Raw genomic sequence first — 19,900 nt, forward strand, 5'->3', positions numbered from 1 at the left:
TTCCTAAGTTAATTGTTTGTGCCCTTTTTTTCAGATATTCTATACATTATTATTTTTTGTGACTTTTTGGTTTTGCTATAGCTAAGTTGTACACTTGTTAGGGGTTCCATTTTTATCAGTAGAAATCTAGGACACTTATGTCCAAGGCCCTACTCACCACTAAAAGTATTTGGGTGAATATACTAAAAGATCTGATTCTTGAGCATGCATAACATGCCCAACAAAGCAGGTGATCAGATTTAACATAAAAGTAAGTTTTGTAGGAATTTGTTCACTTTTCCATAAAAGAAAACCTGAGGGGATTTAAAAATAATAAAGAATCCAGTGGGCACTAAAAGTGGCTGTAGGTAACCTGGAATTCTAGAGTAGTCATGGAGCCCAAAGCATCAGAATATTCTAGTATACAAAAATAAAGACTTGATCTACGGAGTCCATGCTTGACCCTGTCTCCTCTTGCATCTGACTGTTGGCTGCAGTAGGAGGTCGTGGTTGGGGTGGAGTCAAGCACACTTTTTAGATGAAGATGCAAATTAACGAGCACTGAGCGATCTATGAGATAACCAGGGATGTTTGCAGGAACCTGTAGGTACAAGTCCATTTATGAGTTCTACATTTCTAAAGGTACACTTTAATTCCAAAATTGATTTCAGTGCACTGTTAACATGAACTGATATCAAAGAATTACAAAAGTAGAAAATGATATAGTTTCTTGGCCAACGTATTAAAATGAGAACAAATAAAGTTGATTGTATTTCCGAGCTTAAAAAAATAGAGCTAACACTTCACTGGCTGCTGTTGCTGTTGCTGGTCATTTTTTATTCCATATTTCATAAATCAGACACAGGCATCAAACTTTCATGTAACAAGAAAAAATATAGAAAACGAGTAAATTATAGTCTTGTGTATTGTAGTAATTATTAAAACAAAGTAGAAGGCAACTACTAAATTGCAATATATTTAAATAGGCATAGAATTAAATTGATTAATCATTAATGACTAATGCATTAACACTTTCTGTGCTATGCTAGAATACTGATACTGTCAAGCCAGTTCTATAATGTTACATTCTTCTGTGCTGATTGCATTAAGTTTTATGACATGTCCTCAGGCTTTACAGCCGTTTTAAGGACCTTGATGCTTCTGTTTCTTCCTGTCATGCTACACTTTCTTCACATAAGCCTCAGACCCTTGAGACATGGATTTGTGCACTGTATATCTCTCTCATAGTTAGGTCATACAATTAGTGTTTATACTAAGCCTGGGATTTATCTAAAACAAACCATTGATGTGCTTTTAATTACTGCTGCACAACATTTTGGATCTGATTATGATGACTTTAAAGGTTTATGTTTTGTTAGCACTATTTCAAAATGTAAAATGAGTTATCTGGAGTTGCTTAGTTGATCTTCAAATGCAAAATAGAGTGAAGCTACTATAAAAATCATTGACGCACACATTGTAGCAATTGTGATATGCAAATGGGGGCAAACCTAGGGTTTTAAGAGTTGGGTACCTGTCATGACCTCCTACCAGAAGCTCTCCTTTTTGGTTACATTTAGACAGTGATTGAGCACTGACTATGCTGCTTGCATCTGATGTGAAATCATACAGCGTCTTTATATACCATTTAGTAAGGCATAGCAATCTTCTTTGAACCAAATCATAATTTCAGCCAGCTGATTGTTAATTTTTTTGTTTTTATGGGTTTTTTTTTGCTAGTAGAAAAAAACCACCTTGTTGCAGAGATATTTTTAGTCTGCAGACATGTTTGTTGCTATTTTTTGTATCACAAATTAGTATTCCTTTTTCAATAATTTGTATTTTACAAAGCTAAAATAATACTTTGTTCAGGTAACTAGAAAGTGAGCTACAATTTAAGTAAAGAGATTGTTTAAAAAAAAAAACATTTACGATTTTCAAGCTTTTTAAATCCCTGCCTTGATGAATGACCACACAACAGCAACAGTCTGACAGACACTAGAGAGCTTAGGGTTTGGAACTACCAAAGTAAGCTGACTTGAAACATTTTAGTTTGCAACATTTTTGCAGTTGGTTATTTCAGTTGCTTGCTGGCTAATTTTGCACTCAGCTGAGTAAGGCCCCTTTCCAATGGGCACCTCTGTGTAGCGGATTCCACTTGCTCAGTGGGGGATCACTCCGCTGATCTCCACTGAGCAGGCGGATGACAGGTCTATGTCCGCTCCGCTGTGCAGAGCGGACATGGACACAGTCCCGCTCTCCTCTATGGGGAAATTAGATGGAAATGGACTGCCTGTCCTTTTCCATCTGATCTGATCCGCTGGAAGGACAGAGAATAGGACCACCATCCGTCTGTTTTTTTACGGGCAGGATTGGTTTGGATGGCAGCAGGTGTTAGCGGACATATCAACGCCAAATAGGGGAGACTGGAGGGTCTGATCAGGTCTGGCTGAAAAACTGATAGGTGAACGTAATTGGGCAGCCCATGGGAAAGGGCCCGAAGGTAGTCAGAAATCTTTTAAAGAAAACAGAATCCATAGATGTCAGGTAAGGGATTTTCTTTGTTTTGGGTGCAACTTAGCCTAAAGAAAGTCAAATTAGAAGGAAGTCACAAAAAAAAAAAACATAAAGGCAGATTATGTAAGTGTAGTAGTTATTTTTAGTTGCAATAGTTTAAAAGTGTCTATTAACATTTTATAGATATAGACATTACATGAAAGGCATGAAAACTAAGCTTCCTGTGGAATATTGATTGAAGGTTTCTACTTCACTATTTCTGTACTATATGACTAATATGCTATGGGCAAATACCTATGGCTCTATATTGCTTATTTGACTTACATTCTTTAAACATTTTTGAACAGATTGTTATTGGTTTTGTGACAATACCTAGATTAGAAAGAGTGTCATTTGATTAATCAGAGGTTAATGCTTCATCAGTCGAACATAGGATAACAACAGTGTTTTTTCTCTTTTTATTAACTGTTTATTGAAAGCTAGTTGTAGACGTTAGCAGCAGCTTGTTGGAATGCACGAACACCCTATGTATGACTAACTCTGTGTTTCTTGTAGTGAGAAGAACATCTATAGCAAAAATAGAAGATTTTTCAATTCTATGATATATTCTACTGAAATAGATACATTAATTTTCCCTTTCAGTTGCCATATTTTACTTGTTTGTAAAATATCTTGGTTTTATTTTTATTTTATTATTTTACTAGAAAGCTGGAATCCCGGTGAAAACAATAACTATGGGAACAGAGCTGGGTTCTACTCCTCCATCTACTACAGCATCTTTCAACAACAATACCATTTAGATTCCCTTTCTTATATGTGTTTTGCTACGTTTGGGAGCAATAATCTCACATTGCTTCTGATTGTCAATGTAAACAATTTCCTGCAAAGCATCATAATAAGATTAAATGGCACTCCATAAACTCGGGTTTTAGTGACCTAAATTTGTTCCTAGTTTTGTGCCTGGATCACCAGCAGAATTTGCAAATAGGACTAGTGATGTATTACAATCTCGGCCTTACCCTGCACAGAGATTTTCCAGCTCATGGGGCAACAAAAAGTGTCAGCAGCCTGAGAGTGATCATCACTGGGGCAGGTTAACTTGACAGTTTAAACTTTTGACACACACACACACACGGTAGCCACCACCACGTTTTTGGATGGAAACACCATCTGCTGTTGAAATTCTGACTTTTAAGGAATGTCTTTGACACTCACTGCCATACACAGAGAGGAATGTAACACAGGTTCAAACTATGGTAGCCCTTGCAGAGGCAAATAATCTTTAATTTTTGATTAAAGCATTCCGAGATTAGGATAAGCAATTCTAAAATATAGTTTAATGAAAAGAAATGAAAAACAGTGCCAGAAAATATTTAAAGAAAATATATTACAAAATTAAACTATTAGCAATAGTAAAATAAATTGAATTTAAAGTAAAAAGAACTTAGAAAAGTTTACTTAGTCTTTGATTCAATGCAGAGTAAGTCTAACCTGATGTATCAGACTCACTGGCTCTCATAAAGGACTCTAGGCATTCCTTCAAGGTTCTGTTGGCAAGCAAGAGATACAGACATGCAAAACAAGTGATACAGAGCTGCAGCCATCTTTTCATGTCCCTAAAGAGGACATTTACAGAAATAACACAACCAAAGTGTCTGAGCGATGTGCTGAAGGGGTATGGAAGTCATTATGCTCCAGTGTATACTATAATAATAGTATAATAATATTATTTATTATAGCTGTATTTATATGTCTGGATAACAAGGTTTATTATTGTTATTATACAGGATTTATATAGTGCCAACATATTGTGCAGTGCTCTACCATATACAGGGAAAAAGTACAGTTATAATACAATAAAATACAAGGCCATTAAGAGGGCCCTGCACATAAGAGCTTGCAATCTAATAGGGTGTAGCAAGTGGTACAAAAGGTAATTATTGTGAGGGATAAGATAATGGAAGATTAAAAGTTCAGTTGTTAGGTGGGGCGGGATAGGCTTCCCTGAAGAGATGAGCTAAAGGTGGCCAGATTAGGAGATAGCAAGACAGATTGAGAAGTTCCAGAGGATGGGAGAGGCTCTAGAGAAGCCCTGGAGACAAGCATGGGAAGAGGAGACATGCAAGCTTAAGAGAGCAGGAGGTCTTGGGAGGAGCGGATGCAACAGTTAAGGTGATACTTTGAGACAAAATTGGTGATGTAGCTTGGAGCCGAATTGTATGTTTTGTTGTTAGTATCTGGAATTAAATTTCCTGGGCAATCGGAAGCCAGTGGAGTTATTGGCAGAGTGAGGTGGCAGACATTGAACTGTTGGTAAGGTAGATGAGTCTGGCAGCAGCATTCATGATAGACTGAAGAGGAGATAGCCTGAGTAGAGGTAGACCTAAGAGAAGGGAGTTGAAACAGTCAAGAAGAGAGATAAGTGGCGTAGCTTAATCGTTTCATTAGTTAAAAAGGGGAAATTGTAGAAATGCTACTGAGATGAAGTCTACAAGTTTTTGACATGGATTGAATTTGGGGTTAAAAGGACAGGTCATAGTTTAGGATTACACCTAGTACCCTTGAGTGAGGGGAGGGACTGATAGTTTTGTCATGGATCTTTATGGAAAAGTCAAGAAGGAGGACACAGGTGTGGGGGGGGGTGGATATTACATGCTTGGTTTTAGAAATATTTTGTTTGAGGTCCAAGAACAGAACCTTCGGGGACCCGTACACAAAGTGGAAGTTGAGAGGAGGAGACAGAACTGTAGGTAACACTGAAGGACTACTGTAATAGATAGGAAGAGAACCAGAAAAGAGCAGAATCTTGGAGGCCAAAGAGGAGTTTGTTGAGGTGGAGCAAGTGGTCAGCAATATTAAAGGTAGAGAAAGGTCCAGTAGTAAGAGTAGGGAGTAGTGGCTGTTGGTTTTAGCCGTTAGTAAATTATTAGTGAGATTCAGTAGGACGATTTTTGTGGAGTGCTGCAAGTGAAAGCCAGACTGTAAGGGGTCATGAAGGTTGTTTGGTAGATAGCATTCTAAATGTTTAGAGTTAAATAGGAGCAAGGATTAAGGTCTTAAGTTGTTCAGGTTGGTGGGATCCAGTGAGGGCTTCTTAACATGATACTAAACACACACTGTTTAATTTACATTATCTCTTCTTTTTCTGTATGTGGATGATGGCACTGTAATTATTTTAATATAAAAAACATCTGAGTACCTTTTTTTATAAGCGACATATAGCTGTCACGTGGCCCAGCTTTCTCCAAGCCTTTCTGTAGGGAAACAGTGGCAGGAGGATCTTCTAGGCCTCTGCTACTGGTTACATGTTCAAAATTAAAAAAAAAAAATAGCCTTTGGGATACAAAGTAAAAATAATTAAATAATTAGTAATGTCAATAAACTGTTTTAAATTGTCATGTATATATATATATATATATATATATATATATATATATTTGAAAATAAATCTTTATTATTTTTTGGCAATAACATTGGGTGAGCGGATTTCTGCCAGTCATAGGCTGTCACACACCTCCAACCTATCTCTTCAAACAATAGGGAGGTGAGGCCTCCATCAATTAAGATGCAATATCCCCACTCCTCCTTTTTGTTTAGCTGGTTAGTGGGGATTAGGGAGGAGGGAGGGGGTGGTCTGTCATTTACCAGAGCGTTTACGCCCACAAGTGTATTTCTATAGTCACATGGGCTGCTCAGATGTGATAGGGAGGAAATCCTCAGTGTAGAAAATGCACTGAGAACTGAGCATGTGCACTAGCTGCCAACACTGTTATGCAAAATCCCCAACTGCAGTGGGGACGTGGATAGAAGGGAGAGATAGAAACAGCAGGATCAACCAGGTTTTTTTCAGACTACAGAAAAAGATTCCCATAGTGACTTAGTGAGTATGAACATGTAATCCAGCATGCATCAATAGTTTGTAATGACTTGGGTTTAAAGATATTTTCAGTGTGGGGGATCTGTGCATGCTTTAGAGTGGAGGAGGAAGTGAAGAGATGGAGCTTGAAGATATGAGTGAGAGAGCATAGGCTAGAAGAAAATGTTGACCATAGTAATTGCAAGGGAACAGGATCCAGGGGACAAATGGCTAGGTGGGCATCTGAGAAAAGTTTGGTAACTTCTTCAGTTGTAGCTGTGTAAAAAGAGGAAGTTATTGAATGTGCTGTAACACAAGATATATTAAGTATGGAAGATATCTGTACAGTGGAGATGTCCTCACAGGTTGCATCAGTCCTGTTTTTGCAGGGATTGGCAATCTTTTGGTCAGTGAGTGAGTTAGTGGGTGGAGGTGGTGGGGGACAAAGTAGAGAGTTAAAGGCAGATGAGAGCAGATGAGGACTGGATGACAAGGTATTAATATAAGTGATAAAGTAGGTTTATTTGGTAGCATGGAGGCAGGAATAGTTTTTTTAGGGGGGCAGATTTGTATAGGGTAAAGTCTTGCACGGATTTCGTTTTTAGGCCACTGTCGCTCAAGAGCACGGCTATGTCTCTTGATATTTCTGGTGTTGTCAGTTTGCCAAGGTTGTAACAGTTGGGAGTCTGTGTGTAGTTAAAAGAGCAAGTGCATCCAGTGAGGATAAGAGTGAACTGCTGTAGACAGTGGTTGCCAGTTTAGGAAAGGACAGGGGTAAAATGTTGTCTTAGAAGTGGTCAGTAGCAGAATAGAGAAGGTATTGGAGGTATAGGTGGTTGAAGACAAGCACACTGTGAAACTGATAAGGTTGTAATCAGAAAGAGGAAAAGGGGTGTTGGCGAGATTGCAGAGTGCAGAGGTGGGAGAAAACAAGGTCAGAGGTGCTACCATCAGAGCGAACAGATGTGTCTGTCCATTGTGTTAGATCAAAATATGAGGTAGGTTGAGAAGTTGAAATGTAGTTGGGCTGTTAACATTAACAGGCATGTTAAAGTCGCCAAGAATGATAGTGGGTATTTCAGAGGAGAGAAAGTAGGAACACCAGGCAGAAAAGTGATAAAAAAGTGTAATACTAGTCCATGAGGCCTATAAATAACTGCAATCCTCAGAGAAATTGGAGAAAACAAATGTATACAGTAGGTTTCAAAAGAGGAGAGGGATAGAAGGGTAGAGAGGGAGGGGCAGAAAGGACTTTAAATGTGTTCAGTAGGGATCCAACTCCACCTTCTTTTCCATCCACTGGGTCTGGGTGAGTAAGCCCAGGAGAGGCCACTATGGGAGAGGGCAAATGGAGAAACAGAGTCAGAAGCCAGAGTTCAGTAATGGTGAGTATGTTAAAAAAATGAGAGATATAAAGGTCATACAGAGGTGCAAGCTTGCAAAAAACACACAGGAGGGTGCAAATGCCTAGTGCATTACCCCCTTAAATATTAATTTATTTCAAAAAACAAAAGCATACTCACAAACATAAAATAGAAAAGGCATGTCAGAAAACAACTCCAGCAGTAAGGCAATGTTACCTACCCATGCAACCGCAGTTGATGCATTTTGAGGAACATGTCCGCTCGTTTAAAGCGGACATTCCAGAGGGCACATGAGATGTGGGGCTGTGTTTTGAAAGTAGTGGAGTGGATTGTGACTGTTGCCAGAGGAGGAAGGGTGCCGGATGTGGGGTTGCAGTTAGTGAGTGGAGGGCCAGGATTAGGGGAAAATAGGGCAAATGTCACGAGAGTCTAGACGCAGAAGGAGAGTGAGAAAAGTAAGATGGGAGTGGGATGTAAATGAGAGCACATAACTCACTGTCCTGATGTTTAAGTCAGCATGTGACATGCAGTAATATGGAGAGAGGGAGGAGGAGTAGGAGTGAGGGTGATATATATAAGTTCTGGGTTGAAGAGGAGGGGCAATGTAAGGAATCAGACTTCATAAGAATGTATTTACAAGATGTTGCTTTCCTTACAGCTTTTTCTGGAGTGGAACACAGTTAAACTGCTTTAACACTTTTCCAAAAAATACTTGTTCAAAAAAACTTCCTATCTGCAACTTGACCCTTGTCTATGGCTTTTCTCATAAACTGATTGAAATTTATAGGGAGATTGGGCAGGGAAGCATTTGTCAATGAATGCAGAAATTGTCAAAAACCATATCAGTTACAGACACAGTCCAAAATCATAAAAGATAGTTGATTTTTTGATCACTAAAGGCAAAGGGAGGTAAAAATTATTAATCAAAAATATAGACAAGTTTAAGAGCAACAGCACAGTGTCATTTATCAATCACATATAGCATGGAGATGGTAAACATGGCTATTCCAAGCAGTAGTCATTTACCTGTGAAGATGCAGAGGAAACATGGTAAAAAAAGTGATATAAACTGTGTTTAAACTGCTTTAACTCTTAAACCACTTCCGGACCGCCCGCCACGGTTTTTCGTCAGTACTTTGACGTTAAATACTGATGTTATGGCAGCAGATAGCTGCCATATCCCAGGTATTTTCTTACAGGGAGGGCGGTCCTCTTTCACATAAAAGTGGTCCAGGCAGCAGATTCGCCGGCGGATGACTTTTATGGGCGGCGGGAGAGGTGCCCTTCCCTCCCGCCACTTCCCGGTAATTTTCCCCACTTACCAGAGCCGTCGGTAGTGGGAAAAATGATCCGATCGGTCCATGCACCAAGCAGGAAGTCGAGTGAGGGCAAGTTGGCCCCTCTCAACTCTATGGCCTTGGAGGACCGGAGCGACGTCATACATCACTTCCTCCACACGGTTTTAAAGGGTCCATTTTTTTCATGCTGAAAAAAAATTAAATTTTTTTTATGCTGCAAAGAAATTACATTTTTTTTTTTTTTGCTTTTAAGGGTAGATGTGAGATATGAAGTCTTTTTGACCCCAGATTTCAATTAAAGAGGACCTGTCCTGCTTATTTCTATTACAAGGGATGTTTACATTCCTTGTAATAGGAATACATGTAATAAAAAAATGTTTTAAAGGAACAGTGTAAAAATAAAAGGTAAAATAAATAAGAAAAATAAAATTTAAAGCGCCCTGTCCCTCCGAGCTCACACGCAGAAGCGAACGCATACGTTGGGCTCACATATGTAAACGGTGTTCAAGCCGCACATGTGAGGTATCGCCGCAATCGTTAGAGCAAGAGAAATAATTATAGCCCTAGACCTCCTCTGTAACTCTAAACTGATAACCTGTAGAAATTTTTAAAGCGTCACCTCTGCAGATTTTTAAGTCCCAATGTTTGTCGCCATTGTACGAGCGTGCGCAATTTTGAAGGATGGCATTTTGGGTATCTATTTCCTTGGCATAATATTATATTTCACATTATAGAAAATAAATTGGGCTAACTTTACTGTTTTCTTATTTTTTAATTAAAAAAGTGTATTTTTTCCAAATAAATTGCTTTGGAAGACTGCTGTGCAAATACGGTGTGACATAAAATATTGCATTGATCTCATGCATAGGGTCTCTGCTAAAAAAATATATATATATAATGTTTAGGGTTCTAAATAATATTCTAGCAAAAATACTGATTTTAACTTGTAAACAACAAGTGTCAGAAATAGGCCTGGTCCTTAAGTGGTTAAAAAGCTCCCTATCTGTGACTTGATCCCTGTTTTACAATATGACTATCAAAATATAATTGAACAGAATAAAATTATGATTTGATAGACACATAATATGATATAGCTTGTATGCGTGTTTCACTTAGGAAGTCTTTGTCCCATTTGCTTGGTAAACCCTGTTTGATTTGAGTCCATTCGGCATCTTTAGAAATGATGAAATTTGAACCATAGCTGGGCTTTGGTAGTAAAAAAAAACCCAGACCAGAATGTGTATGCTTTAAATTGCTTTACCAGACTATTTATGACATGGCAATTTTACAACAAAACTTAAATAGAATTAATTCTGAATATCAGAGATTCAATGCTTCTACATTTCTTTCCAACTGATCTGCTTTGTGCCAATGTGTCTGAAGCTGGACTGTAATATGTTACCACTCATAAATACCTAACACAGACATAACCTTATTGTCATCAAATTGTGAATTTTGGAGAAATTGGAGATGGCACCATGTCCAGTACAACTCCAATTTTCACTCTACTTAGTTAGGGATTCATCAGACTTCATTATCCTTACATGACTCTTACTGTTAGAGGAGTTAACTTTTTTTTAAAAATTAGAAAAATGATTTAGAAACAGTTATTTTAAATTTTGAAATTCCAGTACAATTTTTAGACCATTATTCAAAGATCTGTGTTCTAAATATTTTCAGTGTACATATATGCATACATGCATCAAATACCATCACTAGGTCTTTTAGAATCCTACATTACAATATTATTCTGACGTTTCAGAGCGGAGTAAGTTAAAAAAGAACTGCCTGATATTTAGAAATCTTTCAGAGATGAGGTTTTATAGTGTTTTGAAAGACCCTTCTCTTTACGATTCCAATAGCATGCTAGTTTTTAGCCAATTTCATGTGCAACATCGACATATGACAGACTCAACTGTTAATCCACACCTCAGAACATTCACGTAAACTACACCAAGCTCTTATATAACCTAAATGTTTATAGCAGGGTGGAGCTTACCAATAGAAAATGGGGCTTTACTTGGGAGAACTGAATGGCAATGCTCACCCTCTAGATATAAAGCACATTATTTTTCGACTAGTCTTATAAACTGAAATCCTTGTAACTCAATAGCAAAATGAGCATTTAGCTAGAAAATCCTTGGTTACATTTTTATACTCAGGATGTCCAAGTAACTAACTGATTAAAAAAACTAAACATTTTTAAATTTATACCAGGGGTCTTCAAACTATGGCCCTCCGGTTGTTCAGGAACTACAAGTCCCATCATGCCTAATAATGTTTGTGAATGTCAGAGTTTTACAATGCCTCAAGGGAAGAGTAGTTCCAAACAGCTGGAGGGCCGTAGTTTAATAACCCCTGGTTTATACAATTAAAAAAAAGCATGCCACCTTTATAGTAAAATATTTTGAGGCTGGTGTTTAAGTTTTATGGAAAATGTTGTAATTTAAAAACCTGTAAAGCTACAGTTATATGTACATCTTTAAAAGATATCCATAGATAGGTACTGTACAGATTTTTTTTATTATTAAGACAAAGAAACAGGGGCACGTGAAAAATATTTATAACATAATATTTATTAAAGTGTGTAATTAGGTTGAGAAGTATTGGCATACATGACAGCCTTCAAACATATTAAGATATAATAATAATAATAATACCAATAATAGTAATAAAATATTAGCCAGTATTAACGGAATTCATCCTAACCCTTATAGGACATGGACAGCATGCTTGCATAGGGAAATTGAGAAAATAAAACAAGTTAGTCACCAGCTTTATGGGTCATTATTTTGTGCATACAGTATTGTGCTAGGTTATTAAACAAAAGTGCAATAGATTAAAGAGTGACAAGGGCTGCAGAATCAATTCTTTTTCAACTAAGGTGGCATAATGGAAATCGACTTCTATGAATGAACTCTTGTTACAAAGTTATGAGGTGCAGAGCTAATGCACTGCCATGAGTTCATTTTTATTATTGTGTTACACCTGAATCAATTGACAAAGCTGTCTTTTTTCTCCTTCGGCTTCCCTTTAAGCAAGAGATGGCACTTAATTGAATAAAAGTCAATGTAATTATATTAACGGACTCTGTGCTAGTGCTGACAGAGAGAAAGGGACATTGCTGCACAGATTCTCTATGCGTAGTTCTGCATTCAGTTAAGCTTGACAGAAATTGAAGGAGCCTACACTTTCTAATTAAATTGTAGGGATCTTTAAGTTTCACTGCTGTGACTAAAGCAATAATAAGCTAGTTTTTCTGCAATGTACAGATCTCAAATTGCTAGGCTTCTGCATCTGTTCGTCTGTGCATTTTTACACAATGTTTAACTTCTAAAGGTATCCATAGACTCATATAGACAACGTTTAGATGAGTTTAAGAGAGTTTTGCATTTTTTTCTGCCAGAAAGCTTCAATTAGAAATGCAAGGTTTTTTTTTTCCTGCCTCTAAACATTGAGCTCAAAATATGCCTGTAATCGTCCTAATGTGCATGGACACATAGGATAACATTGAGCTGCTTCTACAGGCAGAAAAAAAACCTCAGCCAGTGTGCATGGAGCCTAAGGCTGATTGGAAGTTTTTACCATTTGACAATTCTTTCTTGGAAGTTTTTACCATTTGACAATTCTTTCTTGGAACTATCAGGTTATGTATGCATCAAGTAGAGGAATGATCTTTTAAAGAACAATAAATTTCCTAATGGCCAATCCCTTTCTAATGTATGTAGTTATTATATTGTGTTCAATGAAAAACAGCAGTATCATAACATAGATTTAATAAGACAAATCCCCGTGGAAAAAAGGGGTAGGGGATGCAGCATCCTACATATTTGATTACCTTGACCTACAATCTGCTTGGACCTCCTCTTTCAGTTTATATATAATCTATTTTTTGAAGATTTAAATAAAGCATTAGAGACCATCATCAAGTTATTGAAAGATATATAAAACAAACATCCATTGTACAAAAAAGCAAGCCAGTATTTAGGGAGAAGTGAGTTAATTGATATAGTGGGTGAGTGTGATATGGCACAAGAGTATGGCTGTAGTCTCATCAGGACTGAAGCATAGTAAATGATCTGCAATTAAATATTTAGTGCAGATACTGAAGTATAGTCATGTACGTTGGTACCTGTCCAAAACTGTCTTTGTTGTTGTTATCCTCATTAGGAATTGAATAGAACCTCTCTGGTTACTTTCATCAATCAGCTCCTTTGGCCCCTGAAACATATAATTTAAAGTGGTTCTAAAGGCAGTAGGTTTTTTACCTTAATGCATTCAATGCATTGAGGTAAGAAACCTTCTGCATGCAGCTTCCTCTCTAGCCCCTTTTTATACTTACTTGAGCCCAATCTTGATCCAGTGATGTGCCTGGGAATAATGGCTCTCTCAGCTCTCTACTCAGCAGACAGAGAGGCAGCAAGGGGAACCATTGGCTTCTGCTGCTGTCAGTTACAGCCAGCGAGCAGAAAGCAGGGGATGGGGCCACAGGGTGTGGCTTGGGATCAAGCCTGCACAAGTGCCCCCATAGCAAGCAGCCTGCTCTGAGGTGCAGTCAGCAGGAAGGAGGAGCCAGGATCACTGACAGGGGACCCGAGAAAAGGATGACTGGGGCTGCTCTGTGCAAAGCAATTGTTTGCTATAAATAAAAAAAAATAGGTTAAAACCCACCTAAGTGTACAACAACGCTTGTTATAATGAGCAGAACAAAAAATATAAATTTTTACTATTTATTTTAGCAATCTAATTATGTTTACAGCACCCTAAAGATTTACATTTTTTTTTTAATTTCAGACATATATAAAACATTTTTGTTACCAGAGTTGTGTGTGCTCTTTAAATGCTTTTTATTCTTGTGTGTGCATTTTGTGTGAAATGCATGACATATTCCCTGCAGTTATTTTTAAAGTATACTTATATGATATGTTAGAAAGCAATTAAATGAATATCCATGTAAAGTGTTAGACAGTTTATTACATGTGAATATATAACTGAATGTATATACATTGTTTGTTTATTTTTTGTTTATTATTTCAGACACAGTGCCAATATTAACCTCCACCGCAAACTGTTGACCAAAGAACTGGATGAGATGGGGCTGGACTCCTCTCAGCCCACACTACGAGATGAGTTCTTGGCAAAGATCTATGGTGGTCAACATCCCTTTGTCCTGGATGTTAGAGAGGACACCAATTCGCCAGTCGGTACAGAGGATTCCCACATCAATGGATATGGCCGAAGCTTTTCAGATGATTACATGGTCTTAGATTTGAGCACGACCTCCAGTGTCCAGTCCAGCAGCAGTGTCCATTCCTCTAGGGAGTCTGATGTGGGCAGTGATGAGGGTATACTCCTGGATGACACTGATGGTGCCAGTGACATTGAGGAGTCCTCTCAAACAAATTATGCTTCTGCCCCTCTCATGGGACCAGGCAATGATATTTCAGAATCTTCCTTATACAACAGCTTTGCTGTGAGCAATGGGGGAATAATGTGCAACATCTGCCATAAAATGTACAGCAACAAAGGGACTCTACGAGTTCATTATAAGACAGTGCACTTGCGGGAAATGCACAAATGCAAAGTCCAAGGGTGCAACATGATGTTCTCCTCTGTACGCAGCCGGAATCGGCACAGTCAAAACCCTAATCTCCATAAAAACATTCCTTTCTCTTCTGTGGAATAGCTTCTAAATGGACACTGTAAACTCCAGGTTTCACAGACAACATGACTGAACTGCTCCATATTTATATATACGTACATATATAAAGAAAATGTATATGTATGTTATATATCTCTATATATAAATCTAGATATATATTCTTTTTAACAAAAAGAGAAAAAGAAAACTATGAAACACTAGGTGCTTTTTATGTTCACTTAAAGGTGAAACTGCCCTCCAGAGGACAATTGAACAAAAAAGAAAAAAAAAATCCAAACATGGTCACTTATACAGATTTTTTTAATGGAATGAAGTACTTGGTTATCTCCAAAGATAGTGTCTTAATATTCCAGTGACTATTGCTCGCAAGAATAAAATAATGAACAGTTGTTTTGTTTGAATTCACAAGAACACACTGTTAGGTATATTTTGAGAACACTAAGCATGGCAGATTCACCTGTATATATGGAGTCCGCTTGGGCAGACAGTATTGTATTGATGGTTGTGTACTCTTGGTTTCTTGTTGCAGTTACACCAAGCTGTTTGCAGGAAGAAGGGTTGCTGTCTCGGTCTGTTACTTTATTTTAGCTTTAATGCACATTTTTGCAACACAGACACCAAAACACAACCGGTTTGTAACTACCTGCTAGATGTAGTATTATCCTGGTGTTGCATGCTTACAGCACTATCAGACCATTGAGTTTTTTTTTTTTTGTTTTTTTGTTTTTTAGCATTTTGTACTATTTGTATAAAAGCAGCCATGCACTTTTTCCCCATCCAAACACTACAGTGTGTCTAATGATATCCTTATTTTAACTCTTCAGTGCTGAGATCAGCATCATTGTGGCAAAATTATACATTCTCCTGTACTGAAGGAGCTAAAGTAATGTTGTTATCTTGAGATGTTTTGGCCTAACAAGTCTGGTCATATAAATGGCATACTTGCCAAATAAAACAAGTATTAATGGAGTTTTGCAAAATGTTTTATGGTAGAACTGCCAATTTTGCACATATCACTTATATGCAGAAAACATTCTGATGAGGTATAAGCCATATTTCATGGTCCTCTAGCAAATAAAAGCTAAACTATAATATAACAGAAAAAAAGTCAAATATTTAAACAGTGTTCAGAGCCAATACCACACTTCAGTGATGCCTGACTATTAAACAGGGTGATAATATATTTAAGATGTATGATGACAATTCCCTTACCCCTATCATAGTATGGAACAATCAACATGTCTGTTCCTGAATTCTGCATAATTATTGCACATGTAACTGGAGGGACCACAATATGTTTTTAGTGTTATTTCATAATTTACAGTGACAACAGGATGACTTTCTCTCCTATTTACAGCAGTACTCAGTGAATTTCACTTATATTCTAAGTGTTTGTCCCAGCACTTGATATGAAGTCTTAATTTTTCTATCGTCAGTATTATAGGGAATTGTATCTCTATGGAAATTTAATTCAGGACACAAGAAGATTTATTTATGATTATTTACTAAATAATGTTTGTTTAGTAAGGCAGGGCAAAGGGCAATCAATTTGTGCAAAGTACAGTATTCCACATCAGATCACTGTTTATGGTGTTCCAGTAACCGAACAATACATTTTAATAGTTTGCCATGGGTTACCACACTTTGCACATAATCATTGCTTGTGTAGGTTATCAAAAATGCCAGTTTCACACATACTGTAGGTCTTGTATTTATTAAATAGTTACTGGTAATGGTATTCCAAAAAAAGGACTCAATCTATTTTTGAAGGTTATGACAGATGTTTGCACAGCCTAAGGATCAGAGCCCCAAGTGGGCTTCTAGGACATTCTACCTTTCCACCCTGAATTGTTAGGGCAAAAGAAACAATAAATTAACTGATATGTCCCCTTTCTGAAATCATAATTTTACTGACAACCACATCAAAACAAGTAGATAAACCTATCGCCAACTTTACTAAACTTTTTTATTTATTTTCTCTAGGTCTAGTGAGGCTCCTAAATGTAAGATCTCCACAAAAATGATACCTTTAGCATTAATAAATGATACAATTCAATAATACTTTTTTTAAATGCAAATTCCAATTGAACTTGATAAATGTTCATGTTTGATTAAAAAAAAAAACTGCTTTAAAAGAAAAGTGTTTCTTTAAAGCGATTTAGCAAATGCAAGATGCACTTCCCTCTAAAGTCAATGCATATGTCAGAGGCCATTCTGCAGTAAAGAGTTTTAATATTACATCTCAAATTTACAAGCCCAGACCTGGGTAATAAAAACATCCAGGTGGCTCCACAAACCTCCCCTGATAGGAGACTCAGCCAAAATGAATCCCTTTATGTCCATATAGCTAGAAACAGGCAAAAGCAGTAGTATTTGTGTGTCATTGGCTTTATCTTGGGAATTCTCACACGTAGACTGGAGATCAATTTACAATCTTCTTAGTATCTGGGTGGTCAGCAAGGCCATGTTACCTCACTATTGTAAAAACATTAAAAAAAATTTAAAAACTCCTCATCAAGAGACCAACAGCTGAAGCACTTATAATACAATAATCTGGAAGCATGTGCTTGACCTCAGATGGACTACATTCCTATGGTTTGGAAAAATTAAGATGATTAAAAACACAGATAATATTGCTAATTTCTTTGAAATTTTTTGCTGAGAACAGTGTATAGACTATAGAGACTTAGAAAAGCGCAAGGCACTTTTGTTTCCTATGAAACCTTCAAGTGTTTTCTGTGTTTACGCATTTTGCCTGAGCTGGAGAACAAAATTGGGCAGTTTATGTAGCTAAAAGACATACTAGTGGAAGAATATTCACATTACCAAGATATTCTGCCAAAATATTACATTTCTTTTTGTACGGATTCCTCCTGCTCCTTTTTTTTTCCCACTTATTACCTCTTTCAACAATACCAACTCTCTGAGATTATAATTCAATGCCGTAGCATCCTGTATGTAAAGTCAATATAATTTTTCTTTAGGTTACAGCATCAGTTTGTTACGATTATTCATGCTTATGTTATATTTGCAGCAGATATCTCATGTTTGCCAAAGGAACTCATATACAACTTTTTAAGTTTACCTAATGTACATAGCACTCATTGTGGATTCCAAGCATACACATGTTCTAGCAAACAAGACAGTATTTACAGTTACACTGATTGCTGAAAATTTTATTCTCAAAGAACTGTAAAAAAAAAAAAAAAATGCCCACAGGAATGACCAGTTATGTTTCTTTCTGGGTCAACAGTGGTTAAAGACTGAAAATTCTTGTTAAAACAGTAAAAAAGACTTTTTTTTTTATTTAAACTTGCATTTGTCCAACACTAATGTTTACTGAGAAAAGCTGAGGAATTTTTTGATGACCATTTTTTGGGAAATGTCACTGAGTTTTAAGTACTACTCTCGGTTAAATTGAATAGTATTCAGCTTAGTTTTTATACTGTTCATGTATACTGTATGTGTTTGTTAAATTGCAACCGGACTAAGTAAAGTGTACTCTTCTTATTCAGTTTTATGTGTGTCCATGCTACAGTTCTCTTATATTGCTTTATTCTTCAAAATTTTGGGGAACATCATTGTTTCTAGGTATTATTAGCACTTTTCTCATTAAAACTTTTTTGATTGTGAGATTCAAACATGTTTTCGTAATAAAAGTCAAAAAATAAAAAAATTATATATTTCTGCACATCTAATAAGTCCTATGGTTACAATGCATCATAAATGTCAGTTGTTTAACGCTAAAATAATGTACAGTCAGTAAATAATTTTTAGTCACTTGTTAATTGCAGTTATTGTATGGTTATAATCATTCCATTGGTAAAAAATATGAAAAAAAAATTAGTAACCTTCCTCACCCCCTGTCCTTACTTTCTTCCTTTGTTTCTTTGCTTCCTCAACACTTCCTTCTCATCCTTCTTTTTACCTTGTCTTTCTTCATCTTGTTATCATGCAGAGAACTACCATTCCCAGATTTCTCTCTTTGTTCTGAGCCTGGTTTGTAAACTTTACGGCACATGAATTGACACTGTTGGGTCAAACTAACTAACTTAGGTTGAACATCCATAGCAATCGCTCTCTTTTTTAGGCTGGTTTTGAGCAAGACAAATATTTGCTGATGGCAGATTATGGATTAAACAGAAAGTAGCCAGTGACATGTCCATATTAAACATGAATACAAATAATAAAGTACCTTTCACTGTAGAATACAAATAAAGGATCCCAACAACACCAAAACATAACACCAATCTACACATACAATAATACTGTATTACTGTATGGCTTTTGAATATTGGCATGAGAATATGGGTTCAAAAATATTCAGGCACATATCATTCAAGTGACGTTTTATCACCAGTAAATTGTATGTAAGTTTGTTTTATTCACCCAGATGTACATGCCACTATGTGGTCTATTACTAAAGGCAAGGGGCTGCTCACTTTCTAAGGGAATTTTCATTTTGCAAGGGCATTTTCTCTAAGCTCACTGAATGAGGTGAAGCTCTGCTGACTTTTATCATCCAGTTATGTGCAAGCAAAAATTAGTTTTATTTCCCCCTTCTGCATGATAGGGTATTCCTTGCAAAGTTAATTTTTACCACATTCACAATGCTAAAGGAAGATTTCCTTGCTAAGTGTAAGTTCTCCTGCATAGTGAACAGCTTATTTGCCTTTGACAAACCAACCCCACAGTGTGAGTACACAGTTTTTGTGCCGGAACAATAAAAAAAGCAAATCCTAAAGGCTAACTTCACCTTTTGCAATATGTTACATGTTTAGGGTATAAAGTGTAACATGCTAAGCAACCCGCCCCCCTGAATGCCCCCAGAATACAGGGGTTCTGCTTTCCAGCAGCAGCCTTTACTTTTGAAATCAACGCTCCGAGAGCTCCACTTGCACAGCACAATATTTATTCAAGGCGCTCTGTCCCATATGCCACTGTGACAAACTTACTTGTAGTTCTTAATAGAATACAAATGGATCACCGCACTCATGTTTTTTTGTGACACTTCCTCCAGCTCTCCAACTGAAAGCCCATACCTGGGTATGGGCAGGGAGTTGGAGGAGGAATCAGCAGGAGCCTGGCACTGCAACCATGATCCATTAATTGCAAAGTATAATGCTTTACAGTCTCTTGTGCATTTATTATTTTTTTTAAAGGTTAGTCTTTAACTTTCTATAGCCTTAACACGCAAAGTAACCCACTGCACAAAATCTACATA

The 19,900-nt window shown here is 37.0% G+C and overlaps 1 protein-coding gene across 7 annotated transcripts in view; it reads left to right on the forward strand.

Moving 5' to 3' along the window:
- Positions 1-18,140, forward strand: part of BNC2 (basonuclin zinc finger protein 2) — an 806,895-nt gene extending 788,755 nt beyond the window's left edge. For 6 of the 7 annotated variants that reach the window (XM_082242957.1, XM_082242956.1, XM_082242958.1 and 3 more), the window contains one exon: positions 14,052-18,140. In XM_082242957.1, the coding sequence (XP_082099083.1) occupies positions 14,052-14,700 (649 nt within the window). In that variant the 3' untranslated portion in view covers positions 14,701-18,140. The remainder of the gene's footprint in view (positions 1-14,051) is intronic. The other variant, XM_082242960.1, reaches the window with a different exon arrangement.
- Positions 18,141-19,900: the final 1,760 nt, after the last annotated feature.

The sequence above is a fragment of the Pelophylax lessonae genome (genome assembly GCF_965119305.1).
Source record: "Pelophylax lessonae genome assembly, chromosome: 1".
NCBI lineage: Eukaryota > Metazoa > Chordata > Amphibia > Anura > Ranidae > Pelophylax > Pelophylax lessonae.